The sequence below is a fragment of the Chrysochloris asiatica genome, unplaced genomic scaffold (assembly GCF_000296735.1).
Source record: "Chrysochloris asiatica unplaced genomic scaffold, ChrAsi1.0 scaffold00081, whole genome shotgun sequence".
NCBI lineage: Eukaryota > Metazoa > Chordata > Mammalia > Afrosoricida > Chrysochloridae > Chrysochloris > Chrysochloris asiatica.
In genome coordinates, this window is record NW_006408599.1 from 9,226,639 (window position 1) to 9,238,648 (window position 12,010).

The window sequence follows — 12,010 nt, forward strand, 5'->3', positions numbered from 1 at the left end:
GGACTTACAAGCTTTCTATGGTGATGTTTCTGACTATTCCTTTCTCTCCCCCTCCGGTGTCTATTTTATATTATAATGCAAGGAAAACCAAGATTCAAAAGACTGCCAAGCATCTTAACATTATTCCCCCCTTTTCCCCATTCCAACCATGGGTCAATCTCTGTATTCCAGAGCCCTGTAGTTCCAAGGTTGTCCACACATCAATCTTTATCTCTGTACCACTTAGCCCATTCAAACACGCCTAGTTGTTCTCCCATCTGCTTTGTTCTTCCGTTTCCCTCTCCCTCCTTGTATATTGCCCCCCTCCCCAGCCTAGCACTGGTTTTTAGGGATGAATTATTTTTCCTTTGTATGCAAGAGTTGCATGTATTCACTGTTCAAAATGTATAGGGTGGATACAGATTCCATCTCAATAGTTACTGAACTGGGCTTACGAAAACCTCTCTGAGCCTCAGCTTCTTCGTGTGCAAAATGGTGATCATTTTACCTAACTGGGGTGTGGTGGAGACACAATAACATGGCTATCTGAAACTGCCTAACAAACTGCCGGCCATATATCATAGATTTTCAATGAGTGGTAGGTAATTCCCTTTTCCTTTTCTTCAGCCCTTCCTTGCAGGAAAGTGCCTGACCCCCAGGGCAGGATCTGCAGTCAGTCCATTAAATGTTACTTCTCACCTCTCAGGTTCTTAGCACTGTTTGGATAAATTGTGGCAGGAGTTGGAGCCCAGTCTCATCCAGACTCTCCACCTTGCACTGATGCTCAGAGACCTCCACGAAGGGCCTGCTTTGGCCTGGAAACGCCTACACAGCGGTTCTATTTCTGTAGCTCTCACTGCATGGGGGGCAAGGGTGCAGCAGAGGCCAGCTTTTCTGCCTTATTCCTGGAATCATCAATCTCTGCCCTTCGCCCTCCTCCTTTTTTTCTACCACATTTTTTTCCTTCTGGATAATGAGGCCTCTGGAGACCCATGGAGGTCTGAACCTTGTTAGGGCCCTCTCGGTAGACCAGCATCAATAAAGGCAGGCAGACCAGGGAGCTGGGTGGGGGCTGGGGTGGGCAGGCAGTGGGTGGGAGGTGGTGGGGGTGGGCGGCAGGGGGTGGAGGGTTTGCAGGCTTTCAGATCCCTGGATCTATTTCACAGTGAATTATAACTAAACTCTTTAGTGCCCAGGGTACAGAGGGAAGAGTGGGAATTCATCTAAGGGGCGGCGAGACCTTGAGCAAGACCTAGGTCTAGATCCCAAGCCAAGAAAGTCTCTGGTACTGGAGTGTGAGGCAGATCTTCTGTGTCTGTACATGAAAGTGGCTCATCTGCTTCGAGGCAGGTGAGAGCTCGGTGGGGTGAAGATGGGGGAGGCAGTGGTGTGAACTGCCAATCTTGAGTACTGGCTATTAGTTCTAACTCTACCTACTGTGTTACCCTGAACTAGTCACCTCCATCTCTGATCCTCAGTTTCTCTAGCTGTACAATGAGCGACTTGTGCTTGATTATCTTCAACGTCATTGTGATTCTGACATCTAGGCTTGGTGTGCTACTGGGCGTTTAGGGGATATGTACCCTGGTGGGACTCTGGGTGAGGATTTGCCATTAGGAAAGGGGGAATGCATTTATAGGAGGAGAAAACAAAGGAATATGAGGGCAAGGAATGGGGCTGTCTTGTGGTTTTGTGAGCAGATCAGAGGCAGATCAAGAGACAGGATGGAGATGGTGGAGGCAGAACAAGGTGAATGAGACAGCAGAAGAGGGAGGAGAGAAACAGAAAACAAGAAAATGGAGGCAGTTATAACATAACAAAAGCTGGAGAGACAAAGTTGGAGACAGGAAAAGGGAGAGCAGTGGGAGAAAGATGACAGAAAGAAGAGAGGAGAAGAATGGTAGGGTGCAGAGAGGAGGGTGTCTGACCAGGTCTATGTGCCTGCCCAGAGTGCTGAGTAAGCCTTCACAATCCATGCCCTCAGCTCTTTTGAGAAACAGAACACCCGGTATCGGGTTCTGCCCTGGCTATCCAGGGCACAATCTGCAGCAGGTAATAGTAGGTCTGCACAGTCTCCCAATATCCCAGGCAGAGATTTGGGAGAAGATTCTAGCTCCTCTCCCTTTCTCCAGGGTAAGGAGCAAGTGACCAGAGTCATGGGACCCATTCTGCCATTCTGCCCTGGATAACTCAGGTGGTGGCCCACAATAGCTCATGGGACCCCTGATCATGTGGGTGACACAATGGAAAGTGGGTGGGACAAAATCAAATGGACAATGACACTGGGTGCCACCAGGATGGGCTCTCCATGATTATCTGGTTAGTGGCATGGCAGCCTGGCACAGGACACTTGAACTCAGGTTGGGATTTGCACCTTCACTCTGGACCCATCGCTTCCCATCTGAAATCTTAGTGTCCATAGCTAGAAAATACAGGCAGTGACCTCCTCCCTCTTGCAACTATGATGAGGTTTAACTGTAGTCCTATATGCCTAGTAATGAGCACATGAACTGTCACATAGTAGGTACTCTTTAAATAATAGGTGTTAATACTCTCTAGGAGTCTTGATGTGGTGCTGCAGGTTAATACGCTGGGCCACAAAGTCACTTTGAACAGCAAAGTTGGCAGTTCAAACTCACCAGCTGCTCTTCAGAAACCCAATAAAGGGTCGCTGTGAGTCAGAACTGACTCAACAGCACTCAGCAACAATAGTGGAATTCAACAGTGACTGATCGCCACAAAACAAACAGAACATAAGGGAAGAGAGAAGCAAGCTGGGCAAGATCTCATGCTAGAGAGGCAAGATTGACCTGTTCTTAGGAGAAGGGGCTTTAGAGTCAGATAGACAAGCTTGTGAACTGGTTCTGCCATTCCCTACCCATGGCTCTGGTGATTCTGTGTCCTCATCTGTAAAGTCCCATTGCCATCAAATTGATTTCTTCTCACAGTGATCCTATAGGACAGTGCAGAACTGCCCCAGAGGATTTCCAAAGCTGTAATGGTGTGGCATACACTGAACAACAACAACCACAACAATGGTGTGGTGCTGCAGGATAAGCACTGGGTTGCTGATTGAAAGATCAGTGGTTCAAACCTACCAGCTGCTCCTTGGAAAGCCTCTATAGGGTCTCTATGAGTCAGGATGGATTCCACTGCTCTTAACAACAACAATCTTTATAGAGCAGACTGAGTAGCACAACTTTTTCCTGTGGAAATACTGATGGGATAGAACCTCCAATCTTGTAATTAGAAGTCTAACAATCTCTTCACCACCAGGGTTCCTTCATCTGTAGAGTTGTCGTTGTTTAAGTGTCATTGAGTTGGTTCCAACCCATAGTGACCCTGGATAGGGTTTCCAAGGAGCTGCTGGTGAGTTTGAACCACCAACCCTGTGGTTCAAACCGACCTTATGGTCAAGTGCTTATTCTGCAGCATCACACCAGGAGTTGTTTTTAAGCGTTGTCGAGTCAATTCTGACCCATAGCGACCCTGTATAGGGTTTCCAAGGAGCAGCTGGTGAATTTGAACCACTGACGTTGCAGTTCAAACGACTTTGCAGTCTGACACATTAGCGCATAGCACTACACCAGGACTCCACACCAGGAGTTGTTGCTGTTGTTTAGTGCCGTTGAGTTGGTTCCAACCCATAGTGACCCTGTATAGTGTTTTCAAAGAGAAGCTGGTGAGCTTGAACCACCGATCTTGAAGTTCAAATGGCTTTGCAGTCTGGTGCATTAACCAGAGTGCTACACCAGGACTCCCACACCAGGAGTAGAGGGCACTAAAATCAGTATCCAGTTACCTTTAAGTTGCATCAAACTCATGGTGACCCCATGTGTGTCAGAACAGAACTACATTCCACAGGGTTTTCAGTGGCTGATTTTGGGGGTGTAGATCACTAGGCCTTTCTTTTGAGGTGCCTCTGGGTGGACTTGAACCTCCAAACTTCACTAAGCATCCAAGTACATTAATCATTTGCACTACTCAGGGACTCCAGGGAACACTAGAACCTCTTGTTCCTAAGCAGTTGTCTGGATTCAATGAGACAATTATTAAAAGATCCTTAGCACAGGACCTGACACAAAGCAACACTTCAGAACTGGAAACATGATTGTAAACCAGTCCCTATCTTAAATGGCAGGTATGCTGATTCAATAAGATTATATATCTGGAGGACCCACACGGGACTAGAACGTAGGAAATGTCCAACAATGCCACTCCCTCCCTGTTAGCTAGCAAGTAGTTCAAAGCAGCCTCATCACTCACCTCCACACGTGTGGGATTCAGCCAGTGGGGGATGTCACGCACGGTCACGTTCATTGGCAGGATGATGGACTCGCTGTTGTGGTCCAGGCACGAGGTGGCACACTCTGACCCTAAGAGCAAGCACAGCACAGGGTGTTTGGGGTGTTTCAGCCCACCCATCTACCGCTGCTGCTTACATGCTGCTTTTCCTAGATCAGACCTTACCACCCCTAGTTCAGTGGACTCAGGTCTCCCACCCTCAAGGGCAGCAGGAAGGAATCAGATCCCTGACAGGGATGTTTCTCATCTTCCTGATTCTCTTCACTTGTCTCCAACCCAGCTGGCACCTGTCATCAGGCTTGTTGGCCCTATGCCCAGTTTGGTCATGCTTCTCTTCTGCTCACAAATCTGTCCAAGGTTCCGCATCCAGGACAAAGTCCAATACTCATCATTGGGCATTCAAGGCCTCCCAGAGTCTTGCCCAATCTTGTCTCCCACTGGACACATTCACTCTTTTGTTGGCTCAACCAGATTGAACTACAGTTGGGTTTCTATCCATTCCCCCACCGTTCCCCACCTCTATACTACTTCTGTTTCATCCTTCTCCTGAAATGTCCTCCTGATCTGTCTTCCCATCGACAAACTCTATCAGTTCTTCAAGCCTCCGTTCAAATCTTCTACTACATCTTCTGAATGCCTATAATGCTGGATCTGTCTCTTTTGGATGCTGATGAAGTGTACCCCAATATTGGCATTACTCCTTCTGCCCCCTCTGCACAGTTAGCATTGTCCCTGGGAGAACAGGGATGGCGGCTTAGTCATCTGAGCATGAGTCTAACCTGACTCCCAAGGAGAGCTTAGCAAGTAAAAGATGAGCTTATGAATGCAACACCTATTTGTTACTCCCCACATTTCATGTGTGCCCTCCATTGGATCTTGAAGATCTTTCTCACTCCTCTTCAATTAGTACATTACTAACAATCCTTCATACCTCAATCCAAGTGTCACTTCCTCAGAGAAGACCTCATTGGCTTCCTGATGGGCCAAATCCCCTCATTACTATTTCCCATTTGTGTTGTGATTGTTATATTAATAGCTCTTCTCCCTGCTGGACTGTCAAGTCCAGCAGGACAGTACTTTATATGCTTCCCACTCTATGCCCAGTGTCTAGTACTGTGTGGGGCAGATGTTGATCACCAAATAAATATTTGTGAAATCAATAAAAGAAACAACCATCATGTAACTGATTAAATGAGGACATGAATATATGAATGAGGGAATCAATGAATGAATTATAAGTAGACATTCAGAAATCTTATGAAGGAGAAAGGGAGGGAGTAAATGGAGGAGTGAAAAAGAAAATGATTGAATAAATGGTTAAAGAAAGAATCCACGAATGAGTCCATTAGTGTGGATAACTAACAAGAATAGGATATGGATGTAGAAACAGTTGGTCCAAAGACTGCTGGATGAAGACAGCTGACTTTCAGGCTGTGGGTTGGCAAATGGACAATAATTTAGTTTATTCGTTTTCTAGCCTGACTTTACACACTGAGATCTCCTGAAAATTCAAGTCTATCCATGGAGGTTCTCAGTACACCAGAGAGGTGCTCATTCATGTAGACAGGGAACTGACCTGTTAGAATGTTATCAAGGCCTTATGGAAGTCATGGGGTCATTCCCCTACTTTATGACAAGACCACCTTCAAACATTAAAATGTTCTATAGGCAAGGATCAAATATTTTCTTTAAATATTCTGTTAGCCATTCTAAACATTCCCTTCCATATATATTGTTGTTGTTGTTGTTAAGTGCCGTTGAGTCGGTTCCGACCCATAGCGACCCTGAACAGCGTTTCCGAGGCTGTCAATCTTTACGGGAGCAGAACGTCTCATCTTTCTCCCACGGAACAGCTGGTAGTTTCAAACTGCTGACCTTGCAGTTCGCAGCCCAATTCGTAATCACTACGTTACCAGAGCTCCTATCTATCTATCTATCTATCTATCTATCTATCTATCTATCTATCTATCTATCTATCTATCTATCATCTATATATATATATAATAATACACATACATATTTATATAAGATGGTCCAGTGGTTGAGTCCTGGGGTGTCGATCTAGGATAAGCACTGGACCGCAAAGTTGGTTTGAACCACAAAAGTTGGCAATTCAAACCAACCAGCCACTTCTCAGAAACCCTATATAGGGAGTTGAAACAACTTAATGGCATTTAACAACAACAGTAGTTAAAAGTTTGGTGCTAACTAGAAGGTTAATGGTTCAGACCCACTCATCCCTTCACAGGATCAAGACATGGTCATATGTTTCTGTAAAGATGACAAGTTTGGAAACCCTATGGGGCAGTTCACTCCGTCTTATAAAGCTGCTATGAGTCGATATTGACTCAACAGGAGTTGGTATACATGTAATGTGTGTATATATTATTTATGTATAAATCTGTGAATATGTATGTCTTTCCTGTTGTCACCTTGTCATCCCCCTTCTGTCTAAGAGACTCGTAGGTCTGATAGGGTGTGGTGGCAGGTTCAAGGATGGGGTTTAGAACCTTTTCACTTTAAGCATGGGGACACTGAGCATGAAAAGTGGAAGATTCTTGGCCCTGACTAGTGTTTTTCATATGTCACCTCATTTCACTGTAAGTTCAGCCATGCCAGATGGGTCACATTACACTCATTTCCCAGGTGAAGGACAAACCCCCATCTCTCTGAACTCCAAGTCCAGCTATCCTCCCAGAATAGCCATAAAGAGAAAGGAGGACAGCAATGGAAGGGGAGAGAGAGGGTGAAGGGAAAAAAAGAGAAAACAAAACAAAAGGAGACAACAATAACAAAACACAAAAGAAATGGTGAAAATAAGGAGGGGTGCCCCAAGTTGTCAGAGAGACTTAGTGGTACAAGTTTTGTCTTGAAATTGATTCGAGGGAAATTTTTAGGGAACACAGAAAACGAGACAGGGCTGTGATGATAAAGTTCTTTGTAAAAAAATTTAAAAATGCAGACACTGAGAAATAGACACAGGCTATTTTAGCTCAAGAGGAGAGAAAAAGAAAAATGCAAGGCCAGGCAGGAGGCAATTGGAGTCCGTGTCTTAATTTCTCTTTCTCTGAGTTGTCGCTCCTTCCCCTTGCCCCACGCTGGCTCTTGGGCTTCAGGACCAGGTTACTGTGTTGTGATATATGAACTGTAATTGGCATCATTACAGAGCAGTGATCTCACCCCACCACCACCCCGCCCCCACCTCTCCTTCCCTGGAGAAGCAGGAATGGTAGCAGCAGCAGAAGCCAGTTTCTGAGGGTTTATCATTGCCACCAAACCTGCCCCAGGTGAGGGTGCAGGTGGGGTAGGGGAGGTGAGCAGAGCGAGCTTCCCTAGTCACCTAAGAATGCCCCCTCCAGCCATCAAACCCAACATATCTCACCCTGCTTACAGGGCTTCTGAACAAATCCTGCCCCATGCAGTGGGCTGGATTCAGGGAATGGCTCAGCCTGGGAGGTAGATGGAGGGGCATTTGGAAGGCAGGAGGAGGCTGGGGAGTAGAGGAGGGGAGCCTGCTGTCTCTCCTTCCCCGTTTCCCTTTGGTGTCTCTTTTTCTCATGGCTGTTCCTCTCTCTGATATCCCCCAGTGTGTCCCACCCACCACTCACCTTGAATTTCTATATTCATAAAATGGGCTGCAGTGGAAACATGGAGTACACAGAACAGCACAGAGAATCAGAGTCCCTTTCTGCTTTGACCTTGACAAAGGTAGTAGACAGAAGAATGCCACCATCATACTCTATCCCCTGTCTTTAAGGTGGTCCTGAGGGGGAGTGGAGAGCCAGGCATTATGGCTCATCTACTTGTGGTTGTGGCACATGAATGAAGGCAGTAGGAGGGGGCTTCAAAAAGTTCGTGAAAAAGATAAAATGAAAAGAGAATGACATTTCTCCAAAGATATTTGAAAGCCCCCTTGTATGTACAGTGTGGTCTGAGGGTATCTGTGTATGTGTGGGAACTATGTTCATCTCATGTGGATCTTTCTGTGTGTTTGCTATGTTTTAAGGAATCAGATGAGTCTGTGCCCCCATGTGTCTGATGTCTGTGTGCTGGAGGTGTGAGCATATGCTGTGTGGGTGTATGTATGATTTGATTATAGATGGGTTTGGGTGGGTGATGCATTTAAGCAGCATTTGGTTGATGTGTACATGGTAAACATCAGCTTGCTGCATAATGTATGTGCTTGATTATGAAGTTTTTGTGTTTGTGGGAGTGTGTTTTTTTTAAACAAAGTTGCAAGAAAACTTTTTCTATAGATGCTTTTAAAGGTCACTTAATCAGAAATTTGCTCCAAGGACAGCTCCATGCCAGTCACATGTATTCTAAATATTCACTTGTATGTCCTGATTGAGTTCAGGGCAGAGACCCCATCACAGACACAAGTGGCCATGTCCACTCACACCCATCAGGAATGATAGTGAGAAGAAGGTCTTGGTACAGAGCAGTCAACAGGACTCTGCTCTGCTACACCTGTTACCCCAGCCTTCTAGGAGGCCTAGGTCAGCAGGTCTTACAAGGTCCCACCTGTTACAGCTCTCTTGGTCAGGGTCCTTTGGATTGGTGGCTCTGTACAATCTGCATGTACTATCTGAGTCATCAGGGAGTACAACCTTGTACTTTTCCGTTTTCTAGTCCACACAGGAGCAAATATCCTGGACTACATGTAAGAGTGATGACTCCTATTCTGATATTAGGTGAACAGTCTGCTCTTGAGGCTACATGTTCCCATCTTCAGAATGAGGTAGTCAGTGTCCTGTTGTAAAAGACTTCACACCCCTCCACCCTCCAACTGAAGCCTCCCTCTGGACACGTAGTGATAACACTCAGTAAACCAGAATGTTTGGTAGGTGAAGAACCTACCAGGGCTCTGTAGAACTGGGAGGGAATGTGTGTACAGATAACCCTCCGCTCCAGACACCCCTGTCCATAGTTCCATAAATCATACTGGCAATGAGAAAAGACATATGATTCCCTGGGCTTTTCATCATGGTCAATTAGGGAATTGGCCCAAGAGGTCAGTATCACTGCCCTTAAATGAGGTCACACTCAATGTCCTCCCAGTTTCCTGAGCCTAGGATTAATGCATCTGTCCTGGCACTTGGTTGCAACTAGGCAGGTCCCTGTACCAAATCCCAGCTTGTCAGTCCTCATTGTAGGCATTTTGTGAGCAGGCCTATCATTACACAAATGGTATTCTGAAAAAGTCCTTTAACCTCAGTTTGGAGACAGTTGAGATGCCATAGGAAGAACTCAGGCTTTCGAGGACGAGAGGCCTCAGAATTTGGGGCATGTCAGATTACCTTTTCATGTGTCAATTTCTTCATCCATTAAAGTGGGTATTACGACAGTAAGTGATCATACCTTTACATACTAGATACTATACAGACTCATGAATGTCTAGTGTTGTTGTGGTTATTGTGGGTACCAACTCACAGTGACCTGATGCACAGCAGAACAAAACACTGCCTGATCCTGGGCCAACCTCACTACTGTTGCCACGCTTGAGTCCATCGATGCTGCCACTTGGTCTAGTGTTAGTGTTATGCAAATTTTAAAATAAATAATGACAGTAACTACACCTGACCACTATGGCCCCATTAGATATGATGTGGTCTTGCACATCTTCTATTTGAACCCTGGTTCCTTCTGCCTGGGATGCCATTTCTTGCCCCGAAAGCCCTTTTAACTCTCAGAATAAATGTCGCTCTTCTGGAAGTCTTCTGTGTCCTTACACAGCAGGCCATTTTTCTGTGTTCCCATGTAACTATGCACTCTCACCAATGACTGCTCTGCCTATATATGCCCGGATGTGTGTCCCTGACTCTCTTTCCCAGTAGATCGGGAACTCCAGGAGAATAAGATCTGGTCTTGTCCATCTTTATTCCCTTAGTGCCCAACCCAGAACCTCACACAGTGGAGGTGTCCAATGACCTAGATACTAGCCCTGAGCTCCTGACTGGACATACTTGCCCCCAGCACTCGCCCACATGCACCCATCATACCTATGGCATAGCCGTCAGGGCACTGCAGTTTGAGGTTGCTGTTGAGCTGGTTCGGGGCAGAGCACTGGCCTTGCATTTCCTTGCAGATGTGGAAGGAGCCACTCCAGGTTCCATCTTTCCGGCAGTGGATAATGTTGCTGTCCCGTCCCTAAGCACCACGAAACATGGTCAGGCCCAAGAGAGACTTCTATTCCCCAACATGAAATGCTTCTCAGAATAAAAGATGAAACAAGTTCCCATTCCCTCGAGATCTGAAAAGTCTTCCAAAACAATTTCCTAAATATACAAAAATCCTAATCGCTATGGAAGACAGAGGTATTTCCATTTTACAGATGTGGACACTGAGGACTCAACGCAGGGTTCATTTTTCCCAAAGAGCCAGTGGGGACATGAACCCAAACTTCCTAACTCTTAACTTACTGATCTTTCAGAGATTCTGATCAGAGCATTCATCATAGAAATTTTGTCTTCCTTTGTTTATTTTCACTGAGAAGTAGGTGCCCATCTGCTCCCTGACCCTATTGCAGGTAAGAGCACTCATCCTGAAGCTGTTCATGAGGAGGTAGGGGGTAACTAAAAACGGTCCCTGACTCTACTCCAGGTAAGAGCACTTATCCTGAAGCTGTTCATGAGGAGGTAGGGGGTAACCCAATGCCTGTTTACTTTTCATCAGATGGCAGCAGCATCTGTATCAGGACTCTACCAAATGCTAACTAGGCAAGCTTGGCGCAGTTAAGGACCATTCCTCACCGGCACACCATCCCCACTCCACTTCCCTTTCTTTCCATTATATTCCATTCAAGTACTAACGGTACCAAGAGGTGGTGTAGGGAGATGTCTATTGGTGCTCCAGCTGTACTCTAACACAGTTTTCAATTTCTTGCAGAGTGTTGAGCAACTACAGCTTTAAGAGGTGCTCCGTTCACCTAACCCTCCCTTCCAACTTCCAAAGTGGTCCTCTGTACACAATTCAGAACTGCCACCACACTCAAGGAACATTGATTAGTGCCCTCACTGTGCCCAGCTCTGTGGGGTCCAAGAGTAAAGAGAGCCAGTATCTTTCCCCGTGAACTGCTGGGGAAGTCACGTCAGCCACCAGCTATAACGGAAGTGTAACTTTGCTCAGTGATGCTGGGCGAGAATTGCCCCAGAGCTGTGAGTAAGGGGACAACCAGGGAGGCCTCTTAGAGTAGACAAAATATGGAAAATAGGTCACTTTCAAAGATGAGTAAAACAACAGGTAGCAAAAGTCTGGGAAGTCATTCCTGGGAGAAGGAAGAGTCTGTACAAATGTAAGAAAGCTCAGAGAGCCAGATGTGGTTCTGATTATGTCCCTCAAGGAAAGGAGTGGAGGGAGATGAACTGGTATAGTAGGTCCTACACAGAACCTCAAAGACCAGCTTAGGCACTCTGGGTTCATAGGAGATGAGATGGGTTCATCTTTTGAAAGATCTAAGAACAATTGCACAGTCTCTCTCTTTTTAGACTTACAATAAAGAGAGAAACTTTAAATGAGTCTAAAGATGTTGATACAACCTTGCTTGCTGAAAATGAAGAGGACTTAAAACATTTATTGATGAAGATCAAAGAGCACAGGCTTCAGTATCGATTACATCTCAATTTAAAGAAAACAAAAATCCTTACCACTGGACCAATAAACAACATTCTTATTAATGGAGAAAAGATTGAAGTTGTCAAGGACTTCATTCTTCTTGGATCAACTA

At 45.7% G+C, this 12,010-nt stretch overlaps 1 protein-coding gene across 1 annotated transcript in view; it reads right to left on the minus strand.

Annotated features, from left to right (window-relative positions):
- Positions 1-12,010, minus strand: part of PAPPA (pregnancy-associated plasma protein A, pappalysin 1) — a 302,780-nt gene that overhangs the window by 35,909 nt on the left and 254,861 nt on the right. Inside the window, exons 18-19 of the mRNA XM_006865683.1 lie at positions 10,287-10,434; positions 4,246-4,355 (exon numbers count right to left, since the gene is read on the minus strand). Of these exons, the coding sequence (XP_006865745.1) occupies positions 4,246-4,355; positions 10,287-10,434 (258 nt within the window). The remainder of the gene's footprint in view (positions 1-4,245; positions 4,356-10,286; positions 10,435-12,010) is intronic.